This window comes from Pithys albifrons, chromosome 6, assembly GCF_047495875.1.
Source record: "Pithys albifrons albifrons isolate INPA30051 chromosome 6, PitAlb_v1, whole genome shotgun sequence".
NCBI lineage: Eukaryota > Metazoa > Chordata > Aves > Passeriformes > Thamnophilidae > Pithys > Pithys albifrons.
Genome location: NC_092463.1, coordinates 64,920,774 through 64,941,986, shown reverse-complemented (window position 1 = coordinate 64,941,986; position 21,213 = coordinate 64,920,774). Strand labels below are relative to the sequence as shown.

Sequence of the window (21,213 nt, the reverse complement as noted above, 5' to 3'; positions counted from 1 at the left end):
AATCTTGCTTTAAAGTAAAACTGTTTGCTCAGATGTGGGAAAGTCTCCTGTGAGTTGCAGTCCCAAATTTCCCCTGCACCACATTCCTTACACCAGGCACTATCACACTGGTTTGGTTCCTCAGCTGGCAACAGAGCATCCAGTACAGAAACAATCCTTCCATTTCATTAGTTTGCAAAATTTACGTGGATTTATCACTGACTTACTAGAAAAAAGTTACTAAGATATAAAACATTGCGAGAGTTCAGTAACATTTGCAGTTGTTCCTAAATATGACACAAATTATCACTCACAATAAACAGGTCATAGATAATGTTTAAAGACTGAACATTAAGCTTGGCTCTGTGTGATGCAGAGACACTTAGCATTAGATACTGGGACCAGACCATGCAATTTCTCACATCATTAACATTTTTATATTGCTACTTATTTTCTGGTGCAGTTATACAAATTAATACATTCCCAATCAATTAGAATCAAGATGTGAAAACCTGTATATATAATTGAATCATTTCAATTGCCAATAAAATGGGAATTACACAGAACATGTGACAAACCAGAGGCCAGGATGGCACCTCAGACAAGATGAGGGATTGCAGCATGGTGGGGTCGGACAACTGGGCTATTTCTCCATTCAGCACCATCTGTGGTACAGTTTAAATAGGTGGAACACCAGAGCTACAGTTATGAATTTCAGAGTGTCCAGTTTCCTTCAACACACACATGACAAATGCATCTGAAAGTCTGGGGCAGCTGACAGAAAGCTGGTAATGGTGGTTACAGTGACTGCTGTTCCCTTCCTTGTAGGGGAATGTCTGGTGCTATAGAACACACTGTGCTCAATGAAACTGCTCCCACATCCAAAATCAAGCTGGTGGAAAAATATTTATTTTCTTTAATTGATATTTTCCACTATAAAGAATTACTGTATTGTAGTAACACTCCTCACATCACGAAAAACATTTTTGGTTTGTGAGGAAAAGTTATTCTTCCAAAGCACAGGCTGGTATGTATCAGTAAAGCCTTTCTGAATGCATCATGTATCAAGACTTCTCATTATTTTTCATAATCCTCTCATGTTTTGATGTGTTTTGCAGAATAAAACCCCTCTCTATAACCCAATAAGGTTATAGAGAGGTACGTTTATTCTGGGCCCAGGACACATGGGTGGTAACTCGTCTGAAAACATGCGCCTGGTTGGGCTAACGAAGGGTTTATATGCAAGTAAGTTATACATATTTATTTGTCTTTCATGCATAAACATTATTTTCTTAGAGAAGGCAGGGTTGTTATAATGAATCTCAGGAAGTGATTTCCAGTTTCTGCACCTCATGCTGCTCCTTGCACCTGTGCTGTTCCCCCTGGTAATTCAGAGCAGTGGTGTTTGGGAGTCTTTAGGGATGAAGTAAGGCGTCCTCCTCCTGTGAACTTTTAACCTTTTGCTCAAAATTGGTTCAAACCAGTCTTGTTGGCAACTGTAGTTGGTCTAATTGGACTTGTCTTGTTCTTTTGACTTGTTTTCTGATTTATCATGGGGCATCCTGGCTGTTTTAATTGGTCCAAGAGGCTCTAGGTCCCCTGATACTGCACCTTCAAGGACAGTGTGAGTTTTGCTACATGTTACACAGTGAACTTCATCCTACTAAGCAAATTCCATGATAAGTATAAAAGCATGAGTAAAATAAGAAAATAAGTATTATCATAAGTCCTAGGTAAATAAGCATAAAAAATAGGCATAAACAAAATGAGCATAAGTAGAATAAGCATAAACAAAATAAGCATCATAAGGCCTAAGTAAAATAAACAAAGGCTCCTCTTGCCCCTCCCCCCATCAGATGGACTAACATTTTCTGTTAAATTTCATGTATATTTATTTTATTTCACAGAATACTGAGCAAATAGGTCACTGACATCAACCCAGCTGACATCAAGTGAGAATATAATTCTGTCATTAAGAATGCATTTGGATGAACTTGACAGTAGTAATACTTATCTACATTTAGTTCCAAAACTGCACAAAAATTAGATTTTTTTCTGAACATTTTTGTCTATCAAGGCTAAATTCATATTGCAATAGTCTCACTGCTGCTGTAATGTACAAGAGTTTTAGGGAACCTAATTCCTCTAACATGGGTTGTATACTGAATAAAGAAAAAGACAAAATACCAGTAGGACCACACAAGCCCACTTCTGAGAAGCTGCAAAGAGCCTTTAAAAAGGCTAACCTGGGAAAACTAAAAAAACCAAACTAATTTCCTCTTAGGTGTTCTTGTAAAATGAGGTCTTAGAGAGGAAACAGTGAGATAAACAGCAGCCTTCCAGTAGCTAAAGGGTGTGTACAGGAAAGCTGGAAAGGAACTTTTTCCAAGGATGTGGAGTGGCAGGACAAGAGGGAATGGCTTCAAATTGAGAGAGGGTAGGTTTAGATCAGAGACAAGGAAGAAATATACTTTCTCTCATATTCCAAACTACTAAAATCTTTTTGTATCTCCTGCAGCTCACTCAAGGATAGGGGTTGAGTGGTGGTTGTCTTTTCTGTCTCTTCTTCCTGTTCCTGTGATGGCTCTTGTGATGGCCTTGCTAATGGCACTGAAAATGGCCCTTGTGAAGGCCCTGGTTCTTCTCCCAGCCCTTCTTTTTTGAACCTCTTCCCTGGCAGAGCACGAGACAGAAAATAAACACCACTTGGCAGCAACCAAAACATCAGCATTATTCTCACACTGAATTCAAAACACAGCACTGTACCAGCTACTGAGAAGACAACTCCATCCCAGCAGAAGCAAGGATAGAAGATGTCACTGTTTACCTTGGCATCTTTTTATTGCTGCATATTCTCATTTCAAATGTCATATTTTAGCACCTGTATGTTGTCACTATGATTTTATTAGCAATGTGTTAATGTTAGCAACACAGGAGGGGCCTGAAGATCTAAATAGAACTTGCTGCTAAAAAATACTTACAGATTATTTGCAGGTGTGAAAAATTTTAATATAAAGAGATAAAGTGATGTACAAGAAGGTGGAGGGTTGTGGACATAGGTATTTCTCAACTGACAAATATACTTCTCATTGGATTATGTACACTTACTGAAACAAATCTACTATTTTTTTAATGCTTTCATGCAGTTCTGGAAATCACATATACATAAAATGTGAATATCATTCAGTAATTCAGGTCTATTAGTTTATTGCCAGATCTTTTGCAGTATGGCTGTTATGGGTTCACCCAGGTGGGCCTAAATTTGGGCTCTGAAGTCTGGACTAGGCTGAAGCTGTCAGCTGACCTGAGCTGGGCTGGGCTAACAGCTGACCTCTTCTAGCCAGTAACTTTGTATTCCATACCACATTATGACATCATCTCCAGGGCAGTAGGAACCAGTGTGGGAGTGGTTAAGGCAGTCGCTTCTCAGCCTCCTCTTGGGAGGACACACGATGCTGTCCCAGGGGGGATGGAGAGGACCAGGCCCACCACTGGCTCACAGGGTACCTCAGGAAAGTAAACTGTGTTGTTCTGGGTCTCTCCTTTCTGCTTGGGTTTGTCTCCCTGGGGAATAAGCTTCTTCTTAAGTAATGTGTAGTTAGGACAGTAGAATTTGTGTGTTCGTTAAGAAGTTGAGGTGGGGAACTTGTTGTTGCAGACTTATGTGAGTGTATATTTGTACTCTCTTCTAATTGTCTCTTTCTTTCTGTGAAAAATATATGTAGATTTAGTATAAATGCAGTTTGAAGTGTTTTTTTTTTCTTTCCCCTCTCTTTTCCTCCCTTTCCCTGGTGTTAGGAGGGAGGCTTTTCTCTCTGTGCTTGGGGGGGTTGGCAGTTGCTTATGTCAAACCAAGACAATGGCTTTGAGCATGAAAAATTGCAACTTTTTTAATGAACTGAAAAATCCCATTTAAAAATTTGTATGAGGATATGACCTTAAGGATATGGTCCTGCATTGGATGGTTATGAAACTCTTAAATACTTGGTCTGGGTTTCTGAGTGAGACAAGGTGAGTTAAAAGCCATCCTGAGACAAGGTTACTTAAGCTTAGCAGCAGCAGCACACGGTGAAGCAATCAACTTACAGACCTGGTCCAGCTTCCATTAAAATGAGGAGAGATTTTCTATTGATATCAAATTGAAATTGATTGGGACATTGACATTGACATTTTCAAATGGCTTACTTGTAATAATTCTTTTGAATGTGGCCACTAGCATTGAAAAAACTTTGTCATGTACAATACTGAAAAATTCCAAACTCCCCAAAGACTGGAGGAAAAAGAATAGAACTGAAGAAAAGACATATAAGAAGCTGAACCATGAGTCAAACCCTCATCTTGTGTAAACATGTAGAAGGAAAAGGAGGGAGTGTTTTCTATGATAACTCTGAACCTGGATCCACATGTACTACATGTCAAAAGGGGTCAAGATGTTCTGTGATTAATGCCAGTGCCAGAAGTACACTTTGAGAGCAACTGCTTTGACATAATCATTTTTCTTCAACATTTAAGCATCTGCAGTGGTAGGTGCTGTTGAAATCACCAAGAAAAATGTCACCTTCTGCAATATTAAAACTGATGAGATTTTATACTGAGGATATTGGGACAAGATGTTCTGTTAGCCTCTGGGCACTAAGGGAAGGAAAGGTCAGGCACAAACATGAAAACATGTGAAGATGAAGATCAGGCAGCAGCCACAGTGCCCATGCTCTTTGGTCTTCCCTGGGACCAGAGAGACTGGAGGAGCAGCCCAGGTGATGTCTGGGGCAGCAAGTCTCTGATGACACCTGGCACACATTGAAATACAGATCCAGCCACTCTCCTGGCCTGAGGTTCTTTGATTAACAGAGCTGTGGAGTGATCCCTTGGGAGATCACTCAGCTCTGGGCAATCAACATCTCACTGAATCACAGAATATGCTGAGTTTGAAGGGTCCCACAAGGATCATTGAAGTCCAGCTCCTGGCCCTGCACAGGACAGACCCACAAATCATACCATGTGCCTGAGAGTGTTGTCCAAATGCTCCTGGAGCTCTGCCAGTTTTGGTGCTGTGCCCACTGCCCTGGGGAGCCTGGTCAGTGCCCACCACCCTCTGGGGGAAGAACCTTTTTCTAATATCTGACATAAACCTCTGCTTACACAATGTCAGGCCATTCCTGGGTCCTGTCACTGGTCACACAGAGAAGAGACCAGTACCTGCCCCTCCTCTTTCTGTCACAAGGGAATGTCCCTGCAGTGAGGTCTCCCCTCAGTCTTCTGCTGAACACACCAAGTGTCCTCAGCTGCTCCTCAGGAGCTTCCCCTCCAGCCCTTCCCCATCTTGGTTGCCCTCCTTTGGACACTCTCTAACAGCTTCATGTCTTTCTTATAGTCTGGTGCCCAAATCTACACATGGGACTCGAGGTGAGGCTGCACAAGGCAGAGTAGACAGGACAGTCTCCTCCCTCGCCCGGTCGGTGATGCTGGGCCTGATGCCCCCAGGACATGGGTGGCTCTGCTGACTCCACAACAGATCATGAAATGTTGGTTATCCTGACTATGTTATCTCAATAAGACAGCTATCTGAAAATTAATCATGCCATCTCTTACCAATCAAACGTCAACTACAGAAGTTTATGCAACAGGCCTAATATATTTTATAAAAATCAAGTAGGAAAATTTCAATTTCCTGTCTCTTCCAGGGGCTCCATCTCCTACTGAGAAAAAAAAAATTCAATAATATCTTGTCTTACAGCATTTTTCTACATTCAATAAACAACCTGATCTAATCACAAAGAATTGATAACCTGAAAACTGAAATCATACATGCAGTGATAAAATTGCACAAACATATTGACTTGGTCAAGGAAAAAAAATCCCAATGTGAATAATCAACAAAAACATTATTTAATAAAAAGCTTCATAAGCCTTCCCACCTGGAATGGAAAAAAAAAAAAGGTAGCAGTTTCTAAGGCTGAACTGCAACATTTAGGAAGAGTTCATTATACCACAGAGTAGAAATGCCTCAACAAAGATCCAACAATCTCTATTCTTAGAAGTCGGAAAAAAAAATCAGTTCTCACTCATGATATATTAAATCACAAAACTCTGCACACCCAAGGCCATATCAGGCAAAACCCCCAATCTGGCACAAAGTTCATAGTCTCAAAACCTGAATTCCTTAAAATTATCACATTCTTAAAATCCACAAGTAACTAGAACAATCTTCATAAAACAACCTCAGACATGAATAAAATGTGCACTGCACTTCTGTTTCCTCAGCCATCTGTGCATGAATGAACTGAACAGGGAACTAAACATACACTGATTAAATATTCTGGTGACAGCAAACCAGAACTCTGTGACTCATAGAAAATGGGGGTTATCTAAATTTACCCTGACAAACTGGGAAAAATAGGATGACATTCACTAAAACAAGGATAAGATGCTAAATACAAAGAGTAATGATCAGTAAAACTAATACAGAATATAGAACAATAGGGATGAATGAACCAAGATGGTACTGCCACATACATATAAGAATTTTGACCTCAGTAAATACAAAGCAACTTGCCTTATTTATGTATTTAAAAAGAAAAGTCTGTTAAGAATATTTCCAGACTTCTCATTTCATCATCTATCAGTCTGCTTTTATTGTGGGCACCTTTCATTTAATCTTCATCCTCTGTAGGAAAACACAATACAAAGAAAAACAACCTCTTTTTGCCAATATAATCAACTAACAATATATAAGCCACAGGGGACCAATGATATTAAATGTATCAAATAGAAAACATCACACAGTAAATAAAGATACAGCTAAACAGAGGCTCAGCTCACTACTTTCTACTCAGCCATCATTTCTGACACAGTCAAGGGAAATTTTTTGAGAGCATTTTCTTAGCTGAAGTTTTTGATAGTTATTCTCTCAAAACAATATGCTGAAAATGCCACACATTAAATGTATAATAAAGCTTAAGGAAAACAATGTTGCTATTTTTGGAAAGCTTTCTGCAATTAAAACAGGAGTTTTATGGTACTTTGAACATATTGAAGAATGCCTTAAAATCTGTTAAATGGATTAATTTTCCAAACATGTAAAGTCAGATGAATTGTGCAGTTGGTGACATTTATGCACACAGGTCTAAATCATGGGGGAAGTGGATGTACAGGTGTGGAATGGGTGAATTTGGGTCAAGACTAACCCCAGCAGTCAGAGAAAGAATTGTACTGGAAAACTTGAAACTTGTATCTTCACACACGTGCAGGCACATCAAGTACTTCCATAAAACATTATCACAAATTTGAAATATGTAATCAATTATTCCAAGGCCAGACAATGATCTTTATGTTTACACAAGTTCTCTGCCAAATTAGGCCCTGGGTGGTTTTCTGTTTGCTATTTTCCCCCTTAGTTTGTTTTTCTTTAATCATTTCATCTCTTTCTCTGAGTGGAATGCAGCATCTCACAGTCTTCATTACAGAAATAAACACTTTAAAACACTGGGAAATAGGTTTACTGTGGCATGTAATTAACTGCTGCTAATAGGGAGGAAAGCACATATGGTGGCAGTGCTTTTACTCCAGAGGGAGGGATGGGATAGATATATCCCACTTCCAGTCAGTATGATGCAAAAATAATTTCACACAGTTTGGGGTATCTTTGACTTCATTTACCACAGCGAATGAGTAAAAGGATTTTCTCATGTCCAATTTTCCTTGGTGTTTTTAGGACTATCGATATATTTTGCCCTTGAATTTAAGTAACAAAAGGGAAAAGAGAAGAAGCATTAGATGAAATATGTCTGAAACTCTGAAGCAGAATCCTTAGATGTCGCAGGTTTGGCCCAGCTGTTGCCAACCCTGGACTGGCCCCCCCCTTCCCCCTCCCAGAACTTTCCCAGCAAAGGAAAGGGAAAAAAACCTGAAAAGAAACGCACTCTAAAGAAACTGAACTGAATAAAAAGAATAAATTATATTTACTAACATTTACAAACCACACTGTATACACAATACACAGGATCCCACCCCCCAGGGGAGAGGGGAAGGGAGAAAAGGGGATTGATTAGCTGGAAAATAGGGAAGACACCAACCCAACCCAAAGAAACTGAATGAATCAAAACAAACACAATTAAAAACCTCAAGTAAGGGGAACAAAAATGAAACAATCTCACCCAGGACAGGAGAAACACCAGGGACCGGAGGGACCAGACCTCCACCACCTCCCTCCAGCTCCTCAGCCAAGGACCGGAAAAAAAGAAAAAACCACTCCCCCACTGCTACGTGGAAGACACGTGTGGAATACTTGTAACTTCCTTAGATACAATGGTTACTGGGGAAGCCATGGGTCAAACCATTACATTAGGAAAAAAAAGCACGAAGATGTACTCAAGCTATAGCACTGCACCACTGTCATCCTGTAAAATTCAAGAACAATTTCAATAATACAAGATACTTGTATAAACTGGCAGTGAAAGTTATTGCTGGACTTATTTTTCTTCATCTCATACTACTATCAGACATACATGTTAGCATTTCATGATCAAATGAACTATTTTTAATTATTTTCTAATTTAGTAAAGCTTGTAACTTCTTCTAGGATAATGTAGCCAAGTGATTGGGGAAGACAGCCAATGAACAAGGACTTATTTAAAAAAGAAGTGGTTATTGATGCCTGAAATTAATGCAGACCTCAGTCTAGCAAAGCACTTAAACTTAGGAGTACTTCACTGAATCAGGGGTTTAGGACCATAATTAAATTATTGCAATTAATGGTTGCCTCATTCAGAACTTCTAAGTACCTGCTTACAAAGGTAATGATAAAATTAGGAAGAATTGAGTGGCAATTTTCATTAATAAATTCTTATTTTTTCTCATTATTCTACAAAGCAAATTTACCTTTTTTTCAGCTCTTTAAGGATACTGTGCTGTGTGCTTTGAGACTGAACTCTGACAAAGAGACAGCAGGTCCTGTTCTAACCTCAGTAGAGGTACCAGGAAATTCTACAGCCTTGAGCACATCACTTATTTTTTGTGATGCTCATGGCTTATCTGCCACATGGAGATATATATATATGTCTATTAGAGTTCTAAAAATGTAAACATACATACAAATATGCTCCACAATTAATGAGGTACATTATAAAATGCTTTGAAAACATAGGAGGAGTAAATACATGCCTAATGTGATGACCTCATATTTGCTATCACTTGTTAGCTTACTGTCCCACAAGGTTAAAAGTAGGTCTGATTTACTCAATCTCTGGAATATTAAAGGTTAAATCTGCCTTTCCCCCCTTCCCTCTTCCTCTCCTGCTTAACCCCCAGAGTTGGGTACAGAGCTATTGACAATAACAGTTACCAGAATTTAAGAAATAGTTTCTTGATGTTGATGATGCAAAACAAAAGTCAAACAACCCCTTCCTACTTCGTCCACCCATATCTGCAATGAATTCATTCACAGAAACTGCAGTTTAACAGGTGGACTGCAGTGCTCTCTCCTGCCCATTGGAAATCTCAGAGCTTGCAGCTCCCATCCTTCTGGCCAGCTGCTCCAAGAGGCTTGCAATGTTCAGAGCTATGCAGAGAGCAGAATTCCCTAAAGCCCTCAGGAAGGCAAACAGCAAACAAGTTTAACAGGGTGGGAAGGTTGGTAGGAGGAGGAAAGGGTGGAAGTCCAATGCCAGGCCAGCAGCTAGTGCCAGGATTTTATTCCAAACGTTCATTCTCTGTGCTGGCAGCAGACTATCCATCCATTTCATTAATCAGAGCTTCCCCAAACAGACTCTACAGCAATGATAACATTAAATCTGTTACATTCCAGTATCAAAGCCACATTCTGATCAAGCAGATACTTTAAAAGCTTTCCAGCCTATACCAAGTGGCTTCTGCTGTGCTCAGTGTGTCTGTCTGCAGCCCTGAACCACGCACAAACCAGCACATTGAATCCACCCCCCCACATCTCACACCATTATTTACCAGGGCAGCATAAGGTTTCTGCTCCCTTTGCTTCATAAATCAAATTTTCTTAGTCAGGAAAAAGATGGATGAATAAACCTGCAAACAGACTTCTGGCTACACATAAAGGATATATCAAATTAGCAAAGCAGGCAGTCAGTCTCATACAGAATTGCACATGGTCAAGCAATGTTTCAAGTCGTGTTCATTTCTTCACCTTTCTGTTTTTCTTATCACCTCCTGTAGGCTTTTTTAGGTGTGGAGTACCCAGCAAGAGCTCCCTTGCTAAGCATTATTCTGCACCCCAGCATAATTCTGATCTCTTTGGGGGTCACTGTGTATTAACAGCACGAAAATAGCAAGTAAAGAGAAGTGCAGAACAATCCCACTGCTGCAGCCAAAGAAAATAAGCTCTCACACCAAGGCAAGACTAGAATTTATAATCTTTTCACCTGATCAAGCTCTCAATTACACTGAATTTGAAAATGTGTTATTTTTGTCAATTAGTTGTATTAAAATTTAAATGCCTAGATGTATAATATGCTTATTTTTTGTCTTTGAACCTGTTTCCCTGGCTTTGGTCTTACGATGATCAGAAATAAACGTTCCTGAAAAAACTTGGAATCAACTTGTGCATTAAAAAAAAAATCTGAGAAATCACACTGTGTATTTTAAATGTCCTACATTATTCTTTCTTTACAGAACTGTATGTATAATTAGAGAGACAACAGAGAGAGTTAAATAGTTCCAGAAGGCAGTTTGGACATCATATTCATATGAATGACTTTTTATGTAATTCTGAGTATAGTCACTTTGAAGATGACAACTTAATCTTCATCCTTTTGGAAATGGAAGCCCTACTCCATTAGCAGTCTGCAGGCAGGTGACCTGCATCTCTCCTACTCCTCTAATAAGGATGAATTTCTCCCTCTGTTAACAAGGACTTGATGCCCTTCAGCAATGTCTTTATTTTTTGTCCTGCCCTCCACCTTCTCTGTTTTCTTTCTTTTTTTTTTTTTAATGTGCCAGCTAGACAGACTATTCATGTGGATTGTTTAAGCCACATATGTTTCTTTTCCTGGAAGCTTCACACCTAAGCAACATTACATTGCTCAAGCTTCTCATAAACACAAAGCTGTACTGTAAGTGTTAACAATAATTGACTTTGCATGGAGGACTGCTAATTAAAGGACAAACAAGAACATTCTGTTTCTGTGTTCAGTCAGAGAGACGGAAAACATGGCACAGAATGTATGGAATGGGGCAACAGGTTTTGTTCATCAGCAGTAAACTAGAATGTTGCTTTTTGTGAGCAGGTAAATACAGATAGTCATAAACCAGATGCTTGGCACTGCTTTTGTCTACTTAAAAGCAAAGACACCAGAAAGCTTTTTAGGCTCTAAATCTTCTCTTCCTTGGCCCTGCAAAAATCTTAATAAAAAGCACCATCCCTGTCACAGTGTTTTGTGTAGAAGAAAAGAAAAAAAATAAAGACAATATTTCTGAAAATGCATTATAGTATTATGTCTGTCTTGGTGCTTTAAGTATTTTCAGCATGAAATAACTCATAAGAACTGCAGTAATATTCCTAGATTACTTCAATACTATATTAACTCTAGTATTTTAGCTAACTACAGTGAAATAAAACTTACCTTAAAAATCAAATCCTTTTTTCCATAACGAAGCTCTTTCAGCTGGGCTTGGATCTTTTTTGACTGAAAGTGAGGATAATAAAATCAGGTTCGAGTTCCATTTTAAGTATCTACTTTTAAGATCAGAAAAAAGGCAGTGAGTTCTGACAACAGTGGAATCCAGATCAGCTTCAAGGTGTAGGAGAAATACCCCAAATCCCTGCCAATTGCTTTTCCAGGCTCATGGGGCAAAACAAGGCAGAGGTATCGAGGGAATATCAAATGGCACTCACCTAAAGCACACACTGAGTTATAGGAACAGCTGTTGGGTTTACACACTTTATATGTGAGTTGTTGCTAATACTTCCCATGAAACAGAACTGAAGGCATCACCTTCAAAGTAAAGAATCCTATTCTTAGAGGTAAAAAGGCTCCATTGGACTGCAGAGTTATTCTTTGAAAAGATCAGGGCATTCCAGGTGGTATCCAAATGAACAAGGGGCTCAGTTTGTAACCATGCCCTTGAAAACAGGCATAGTTATGCTTAAGATGATATTTATTTTAAATATTTATAAATTTGTCTTTAAAATAGTTCTAAGTAATATTCTATATATTATTTTATTTATTTAAACAAAATATAATAGAAATGGATTTTTTATACTAAACTATCCAATGATCCAAGGACCATTATCTCACATTTTACCTAAGAATCCTGTCAAAAAATTAACTTTTTTAAAAATAAAATTCACAGTCCTGACTGATATTCTATACATTTTCTTGTATTAGTTAATGCCAAATGTTTTGAATGCCTTAAAAAGGATTAGAAGTACATTTCACATTTACTGAAACAGCATATCCATAAACATAACATATTACAAAGGTAATAGATCTTTCATAAGATGGAATTCTTGGAAAGATTTGATGTCTTTCCAATTGGTGCAGTCAAATTCAGTGACGGACTTTTGGAAAGGCTGAATGAATCTAAAGATGAAATTTTAGAACCTGCTTTAAATATTTAAACCATAAGGCCAAAATGGTTATGGTATTCTGTGAAATCTGAAACGAGTAGCCAAGAGCAGTTCAGTTCAACTCTGTCTACTGTGACATTGTCTGCTGTTGTTTCATCCAATAGCACTGTCAGCCTGGGCAATGTAACTGGTAGAGCTATGGAACATATCACCTAAATTAGAAAATGTTAACCCACTTTATATTGTTCTAGGCAAATACACATCTCTGGGACATACAAGGTATACAAAGAGGCTGTAGAGTAATCTGAAAGTTTTGATTAAGGTGTCACTCATTTGCTAAATATCAAAGGTGTGATGAAATTAAGAGACACAAAGCTAAATGCATTCAGTGCATCATCATGTGAGTGACTCAAAAAGCACATATATGACCTGTAACTCTTCATGGTAAATTCTCGTTGTTCCGTGGATTTTCAGGGAGAGGACTTACAAAACTGCCACCTCTTAGTGCTGCATCATCATTAAACACAGATGGCTAAGGCACAGCATGTGGGAATATTGTCCTGGCATGTTCCCATCTCCATGTCCTGGGAACACTGAAATTTGCAACCCTGACTTCTTCTCTCCTCTTCCTCTCTCCTTCCTCGGAGGAGAAAATCCAGCCCAGTAAACTGTGCAGGATCCCAAGCATTGATGCAACGGGACAAGTAATCAGGATGTGTCCTATTGTTTGCAGGCAGCCTGAGGGAGCAGACTGAAGCAGGAGCTTCCTGGGAGGGAATTCTCCCCACAAAGGGAACTGAGCTAATAACCATAAGGATACTTAGTCACACTGTTGTTATGCTTGGTGCATAGTACTTAATTAACATCAGAAAATACCCTGTGTACCTCTGGTTGGCAGAACCTAACTGGGGGAATGACCACAAAAACCCAAAAGGATGCTCCTGCAGCACCTTTATTTGTTCTAATGGTACTAATATGCTTAGTAGCCACAGATTTGCCAGGATGATTCACCAAGTCAGAGATTTTCACACTTTAAAACACACTCACAATCTGCTTTCCTGCCTGCTACTTAACACAGATTTAGTTTCCTGACATTTTCTGCCAACCAGGGCTTGTCACACTACAATGCAGTTAAATTATTCTTAGACTTCATCCTTAGATTTAAAGATATTTATGTTGCTAGTATTAAGAGAGACATAACCAGGGGAAAAGTTCTTCAGGTAAATGACCAAAGATTCAAAACATTAAGCAGCAAGGTGTGGTGGTTTGGCCCTGGCTGGATGGCAGGTGCCCACCAAAGGCACTCCTCAGCTGGACAGGGACAGAGAAGAGAACAAAGGATTCGAGCTGAGATAAGGACGGAGAGAGATCACTCACCAATTACTGTCACTTGACTCGGGGAAATTAACTGATTACCAATCAAAGGCAGAGCAGGATAAAGAGACGTCAAACAAATCTTAAAAACACCTTCCCCTCAAGTCCTCCCACCTCTCAGGTTCTACCTCCTCCCCTTTGCAGCACAGGGAGAGGAGGAACCGAGGTCATTGTCACTTAATACACTAGGAAAAACAAACTTGAAAAAGAGGGGAAACCAGATACCTGTGTTGCACACGCTGCTGATTTTTTAAGCAGTAAACAAGGGGAGAAAATACGTCTGTTTTCCTGTACTGTAACACGTTTGAAAGCAACAATGATGATAAAAGAAGATAACATAGATTTGAAAAGCTTTAAAAAAAATTACCCCAAACCCTATTATTTCCTACCACTGAGTATTTCTCAGAAATGTGACCTCCTAAGTGTTGACCTCTAAGTCATAAAGGTGGAGACTGTAACGAAGAAAACACATTCAACCATAGTTATGGAAATTCTAGTAAAGAAGAATTTGGTTATGCCTCTGTTCATTCAGGCAAGGTACAGTGACTTTCTCAAATTACATGGGTAAGAAAACAGGCTAAAGTAATGCAAAGGAGTAAATCAGGTTCACATATTTTAGTATCTTTTTTCATGAAAAGCTAAATAGAAGGGGACTGCTGGCATGAATGCAGTTACTTCTACATTGATGTATTTGCCAAAAAATAGGGTTTTTATTACTGACTATCTTTTCCCTCTCACTCTTCAGCAGAGGGGACATTTCATTCCTCCAATTTTATGAAGTGATCCTTTTATCCTTGAAGTAATGAAACATTCTAGGAATCAATCATAATAAATCTTTCCTGTCACTAAGTTATTTTCATAACAGGCAGTTGGCAATTCCTATCTTAGTCTAGACACGAAGATCAGGCAAAGTCAGTCAGTTTTACATATGCTATAGATGGAAAATAAATTTGGAGAGCTCTATCATAAGCATGCCCAAATGATTTTACTTGTCTAAAACTTGAGTTTGCAGCTCACTTTCCAATACATTGGGGCTGCTTCCAGTGAAGTCACAGAAATGAGCTGACAGGAGAGCACTTTAGGGACACTCACATATAAGCATAACATATATTCTATATTCTAGTGTGTATATCTATCTATCTATCTATCTATCTATCTATCTATCTATCTATCTATCTATCTATCTATCTATCTATCTGTATATCTATCTGTATATCTTCTGGTGGATATCTGAACTTCAGTAAAAAAGGAGTTTGATGCAACCTTCTTTGGGGTAGGTTAGATGTAGAACAGAGAGGATTCCTTACCTCCTCTGCATGGATACCACAAAGCTTGTTTCCAGACAAGAGCTTGTTTTTGAGGCTTTTGTTCTGAGAGGGGGACAAGATAAAAACAAAACAAAACCATCTGTTAGTGAGGGTTACTGAAATATTAAGGCACCCTTTAACAATTTATCATACTGGCTTTAGTTTCTACATGGATCATACCTTCAGGCCACCAACAAAGATGTAGATAAGACAAGAGAGATTCATCAAGGCAAGATAACCTCTTACAGATTTCTAAAAGGCTACAACTTTGCATTACAATTTGCTTTAAGGGGAACAGGACTGAACATAGAAACCTTCCAAAACACTCTGGCAAATGAACGCAATTTAGATTTAATATGCTGAGGTACAGAAGGGCAGAAAAACCTATCTCATCCTTACCTGGTGTCAACTGCACAGCTCAGTATCATTGTCAGTAAATCATTATAACTACTGAGTAATAGGACCAAAACCTCATCACTCAACTTGACCAAATTCATGGAGTCTTTTTGCTAAATTTCATAATTTAAAGCTGCAAGTAATCAAAAACTGTAGAAGGTTAACTACGTGATAAAACATTTTGCCAACTCAATATGGTTTTCATGTAGAAGTTGTATTTCTTCTCATTTTCAGGGCAAACAACAAACCTTGAAAAAATGAATTTTCAATAGTCAACCTTTTTACATGTCTCACTCATCTATAGTTGACAGTCAAGAGCAAAGATTTCTCTGCAGTGAGAACATCTTTCTAAACTGAGCAGAAACAATGATAGTCAGTCAGCAGATCTTCAATTGCTGAATGAAACATGCTTGACACTAAAAAGAAATTAAAAGAACACAAAAACTAACTGCTCCTGTGCTAATGAACTGTAAAGACACAAACAGAAACCAAACACCCAACATTTCAAGAACGCATGTTTATTACTGAGTAACAGCAGCTTTCCTGAACATTGTGCACAAGAACAGCTGCCATTAGAGCAAAAACTGCTATTCTATCCATTTAAAATTTAGGTGCACATCCCACTGAAACACTGGAATCTTTAATTCCAGCATTAAAAGCTTGGAGTTTTTCTTGAAAAAACTTTTCTTATGAGGGAAATGCAGAGAAACTAAAATTCCATTTGAAACCTTATTTGTACAGCTCCAAACCAAGGCTATCTGGCATCATTTCACTGTTGCTGTCTGCCATGCAACTGTAAACACTGCTGATGAACAACAAACCTTTCCCAGCTCTTTGACATGGACTTTCACAGTTCTGTTATGCAACAGAAAGGAACTGGTATGTTCCTTTGAATGAGACAACCCAACCCAGATTCTGCCTCACAAAACTCGATCTCCAAAGGGCTTAGTGTTGCTCTTGTAAGTCTCACAGTCAATTAGTTTTGATTTTTGTTTGAAAATTCTGTTGTAGCTCATCAAAGAGCAATGCCTTATTGTACTAAACAATATAGCAATACAAACCAAGCCAATTTGCTGTGAATAAAAGGAACTGGGTAGCAGATACAAGATGAACAAAGGCAAACAGAATAGAAATTAGAGAGATGAGGCACAGCCGACTCAGCTCTTGCTCCCCAGGGGTACATCTGAATAGCTGTGCTGGACTATGATCACACAGTAGATGGGACTGGTTCACATCAGGATCAGCATCACCCTGTGGGTGATGGTCAAACAGATGTGCCAAAGGCACTGCTTCATTAGGGACTTGCTCTTAATTGCCCAGGACGTCAAATCATCCCTTTGATTTCTCTACGTCCTCATCCTCCCGTCCCCCTATGGACTGGTGATGGTTGGCTCAGTAACAGACTCAGTCCATATGTCAGAACCAAAGGAAGGAGGAGTTGTAACCCTTACACGTTTACTCATTTATCTTCCTTTCATACAGCATAAGCTACTGTAAGAAATAACTTCTATTAATACATTAATATTTCATAAGTAACTTCTACACATGCTGCTTGGAGAAGATCCTGCAGCTACCCAGGATGTGAAAAACTGTGTGTCAGAAGGACATGGGATGTATTAGACAGCTGTCTCAATTTTCACATTTTATGGCAAATAAGCCTGGCAAAAGAATTTGTCCCAAACAAAACCTTGATGAATATTCAGAGTTAGGAGAGGGACTCCATTTTGAAGATTTAGATAAGTTTGACATGATTTACTAATCCTGTCTCATTACCCAGTCTGTTAGCAACAAAAAAACACCCAGCAGGGTTATCAGAAGGCAGGCAAAAGAGTTATGCTTCAATCTGAGCTTAGCCACATTTTTAGAAATAAGATCAAGCATTAGAGGTTACCATTATGGAGAGCATAGGCCTTTGACAGAGGTAGATGACAACTTCTTGCCTACCATTTGAGGGATTTCATATTACTTCACAAATCACATAATTGTCAAAAATAGCTTTGCATCCTCATTAATAGTGCTAATTATACAGAATAAAGATTTCGATTAGAAATGGCCTTTTAGATGTAGAGAAAGGATACCATTATATTCAAAGCAAATAGATACTTTTATGTAATTGAGTATCTTAGAGAGTTTATAGCACAGTTAGCTGGAGTGTTTGCATCATGCCATCAAGCCAAGTTACTGTAGTGCCTCATTCTTACTTTACTAAGTCTCTTAGCTCATTTGCACCAGTAGTTTCAGTGCATCCCTAAATCCAGGTGCAGAAAACTGCTGCCAGTGGTTGTCCCAGGGTCAGGAATCCTGCTGTCCCTTCCCATGTTCTCACTGTCCTGGTACCTACACTCAATATTTCCACGTGAGTCAGTGTCTATTCCTTGTCATCCACCAAAGTCAGAACTCAAAGACGATGTGTTACATTTGTTAACATATTCTTCACAGAGCTTCCATACTGAAAATAAAAAGCTTTCTGCCTCATTTCTGAATAGATTTGTCAGTCAGTCCCTGGACATTTTTTTTTCCCTGCTTTTCTTTTACACTGACTTAACATCTCCATACTTTGTTTGGGTTCTGATAGTACTTTTTAGGCAGTTAAATGCCTCCCTGCCGTCCGATCCCGTCAGATCTCGGAAGCTCAGCAGGGTCAGCCCCAGATTAGTACTTGGATGGGAGACCTCCTGGGAAATGCCGGGGGCTGTAGGTTCTAGTCCTGAGGACTTCACTGTCGCTCGGCCGTGGCAGATGAACCTCAGGATTTAAACGGTGGGGCCAGTTCTGTGCACGCTGAGCCTCACCTAAAATCCACTGCGCAGGCTGGAAGGGCACACCCTCGTGGGGACAGCCCTGCCCAAACCTTCATTCCCGAAGCCGAGCCACACACACAATTACCATTACCGATAGTACTGTCATTGTGTGAGATCAGGCTTGATGGAAGATTGTTTTATTATGTAAACGGTGACAATATTTAGGTGTCCTGAAGACCTGCCTGCGGTACAAAAGCACATGAAAGAAGCTGTAGCACCACACTTTCCTTGTCAGCCTGCCTTTGGAACCTGGAGGAAAATAAAATCCCTGCCTGTTGGCTACAGGGGTATGTATTCCTTTGTGTTCCTAACTTTGAAAAACACCCATTCAATTCTGACATCCATTTTCCTGAATCAAAGCCTACTATAATGGCCAAAATAACCACAGAACATTAGAAGAGCTGCACCCATGTTTTGTAAAAAGCAGCAGCTCCTATCATGACAGATTTGGCACATCAGCTCTCCAGAGAAGGGAGGCGGAAGAAAAACACAGAGATGTTACTACCTTAGCATTCTTACAAACACAGAGATGTTACTACCTTAGCATTCTTACAAAACACTAACTGTGATGCCAATTAAAAAACTTGGACAAAGGCTCACAAAGAAAAGCAGAAACTGTACACTTGAAAATTCAATAGAAGCACTTTTACACTTGCAGTTTTAGTAACTTCCTTTTCTGCAAAATCATTTCATAAAAACAATCAATTATATAGCTACATATTGTATTTTTTATAATTTCTTCATCTGATTTAGCATATACAGTAAATATGTCATCAGGCAAGAGTTACAGTTTATAAGAATTGTTAATTGTGACAAACTATCCCTGGGACAAATTCAAAGGGGTTTATTATCATCATAAATCTGAAGTTAGGGGGATTAACATTTATCTGATTAATCATAAATTCCACTAACAGAAGGCTAAACTTACAGCAGCAATGTAAAAGTCCCAGATTTTCAGATGTCATCTTTTGAAGTTAGTTTATCTTGACCCCTGAGTGCTTTAATACTCCCATGTTTATATTTCATAATTTCAAACACCAGTATTACCTATCTGAATCAGCATCATGGTCTAAACCCAGACTGAACAAACTATATAACCTCATCAATACAAAGCAATTTGGTTTGTCTGGTAGCCTTTGAAAGCAGAGAATATGAAATATGTTCAAGGAAAGAAAATCCCTCTGTCCCTCAGAGAATGATTCTCAGCAATCAACTTCAATTCAGACATTTTATCTGAGCTCTGACACAAGTTTTTTTGCTGTATAGAAGATAAATTGGGCTCTGCTTCTTCTTGATGAGCAGTGCAAATCAAACCATGCTCATCATTGGAACATTTTCCTCTTCTGGGCATACATATGAAAAACCAACCAAACCCAAGAGCAACAAACCCCCTGAACTTTGCTCAGCAGATGTGTGAGGGTCAACTGCCATGAGGAACTGTCCTCCACCTCCTGTGAAACCAGAGTGGTTCACTGTGCCCTGAGGACAGAAATCAGAAGACAGCAACAGACCAAAATCAGGTATCTGGGTTTATCTGACACCACAGTGGATTGGTATCCAGTTTGCTTTGGGTATTAGCTTTGTATTTCACAATGATGGAAGATGTTTAATATCACATGAGATAGTGTGACCGCTGCAATCCCAGCAGGGTTGGCCCAGCCCTTCATCTTTCTGAGACAGATAAATTGATTTTCTTCCACTCTCTGTGAGGTTTCTCAAATAACATCTCAAGAACTGCATTTCCCCCTGTCGCTGTGGCTGGTGAATACACTGTGCCTTTCTTGCCTGGGTACTCTGATGATGTTTCAGCCTCCTTTCCCTGCAGTTCTCAGTGCCCAGGTGGTGCCCAACAGCTGAGGGGCTCTGCCCCACCAATGTGCTTTCATAGTGCTGAGGCATCTGTGGACTGCACCCTTTCCAGCTCTGCCTGGATCCCAACTGGGAAAGCACTGTTGTCCTTCTGGCTCTGAATTCCTGGGCCCTGAATTCCACTGTGGCCAGGATTGAGCCATTCTGGGGGCACAGGTGACACCCAGAGGCTGGCAGCCAAACCCCAGCAGGCAGTCACAGCACCACTGCTGGAAATTTACACTTAGCTGGGCTGTTTTGTTTGTTTTGAGCTTTTTTTTCTGTGAGGTGTCCCTGCCTTACACCCTCATGTTACAGATACAGGCACTTCAGGGCAAGATTTCCCAGACAGTTTCCATTCCTTCCCCTCTGCCTCTCTGTCCCTGCTAACACCAGAGGCTGCTGTACCTTTTTGCTGAATTTCGTGTAGCCCAGCTGAGCTGGACAAGTTGATAAGCAACACACAGAAATCTTCTGTTTGAGCATTTAGTAGGAATTTTGTGTTGACTCTGTTTGTCTTGGTGTTCCAGTCATTTCAATAGGACTTTGCTATGGAAAAGCAAATGCCATTTCTGGTTCTTTCTGTATCAGATATTCAATTAAAAACAGCAGCATATTAAATACAGAAACCCACTGTACAGAATTAATATCCCAAATTAAGGGTAATTGCCTATGCTGTGGAGGGTCATTTAGAGAAAAAACCTGGCAATTCTTTGACCTTTGCCCTTGGTAGCAGGGGCTGAGTGCTCTGGGATGGTTTGCAGGATCAGCAAAGCAGAGCACCCAGTTAAGTAGATGTTACCCTGGAGGTTTCTTTTCATTTGTTTGACATTTGTGAACAGAATGATAAACAGAACTTGGTGCTGCTGCAACCTGCAGGTTGGGCTTAAAGAAAAAAGGAAAAAAAAAGGCATAATGAAAGCTCTGTTAAAGCAAGATGACAGGAATGAATAGTGTGCTGTGACCAAACACG

The 21,213-nt window shown here is 39.5% G+C and overlaps 1 protein-coding gene across 2 annotated transcripts in view; it reads right to left on the bottom strand.

Annotated features, from left to right (window-relative positions):
• LUZP2 (leucine zipper protein 2) overlaps positions 1-21,213 on the bottom strand; it is a 137,404-nt gene that overhangs the window by 36,540 nt on the left and 79,651 nt on the right. Inside the window, exons 6-7 of one of the 2 annotated variants that reach the window (XM_071559261.1) lie at positions 15,196-15,258; positions 11,568-11,630 (exon numbers count right to left, since the gene is read on the bottom strand). The exons of the other annotated variant lie outside the window; for it this stretch is intronic. Coding sequence (XP_071415362.1) covers positions 11,568-11,630; positions 15,196-15,258 — 126 coding nt within the window. The remainder of the gene's footprint in view (positions 1-11,567; positions 11,631-15,195; positions 15,259-21,213) is intronic. 2 annotated transcript variants of the gene reach the window in all.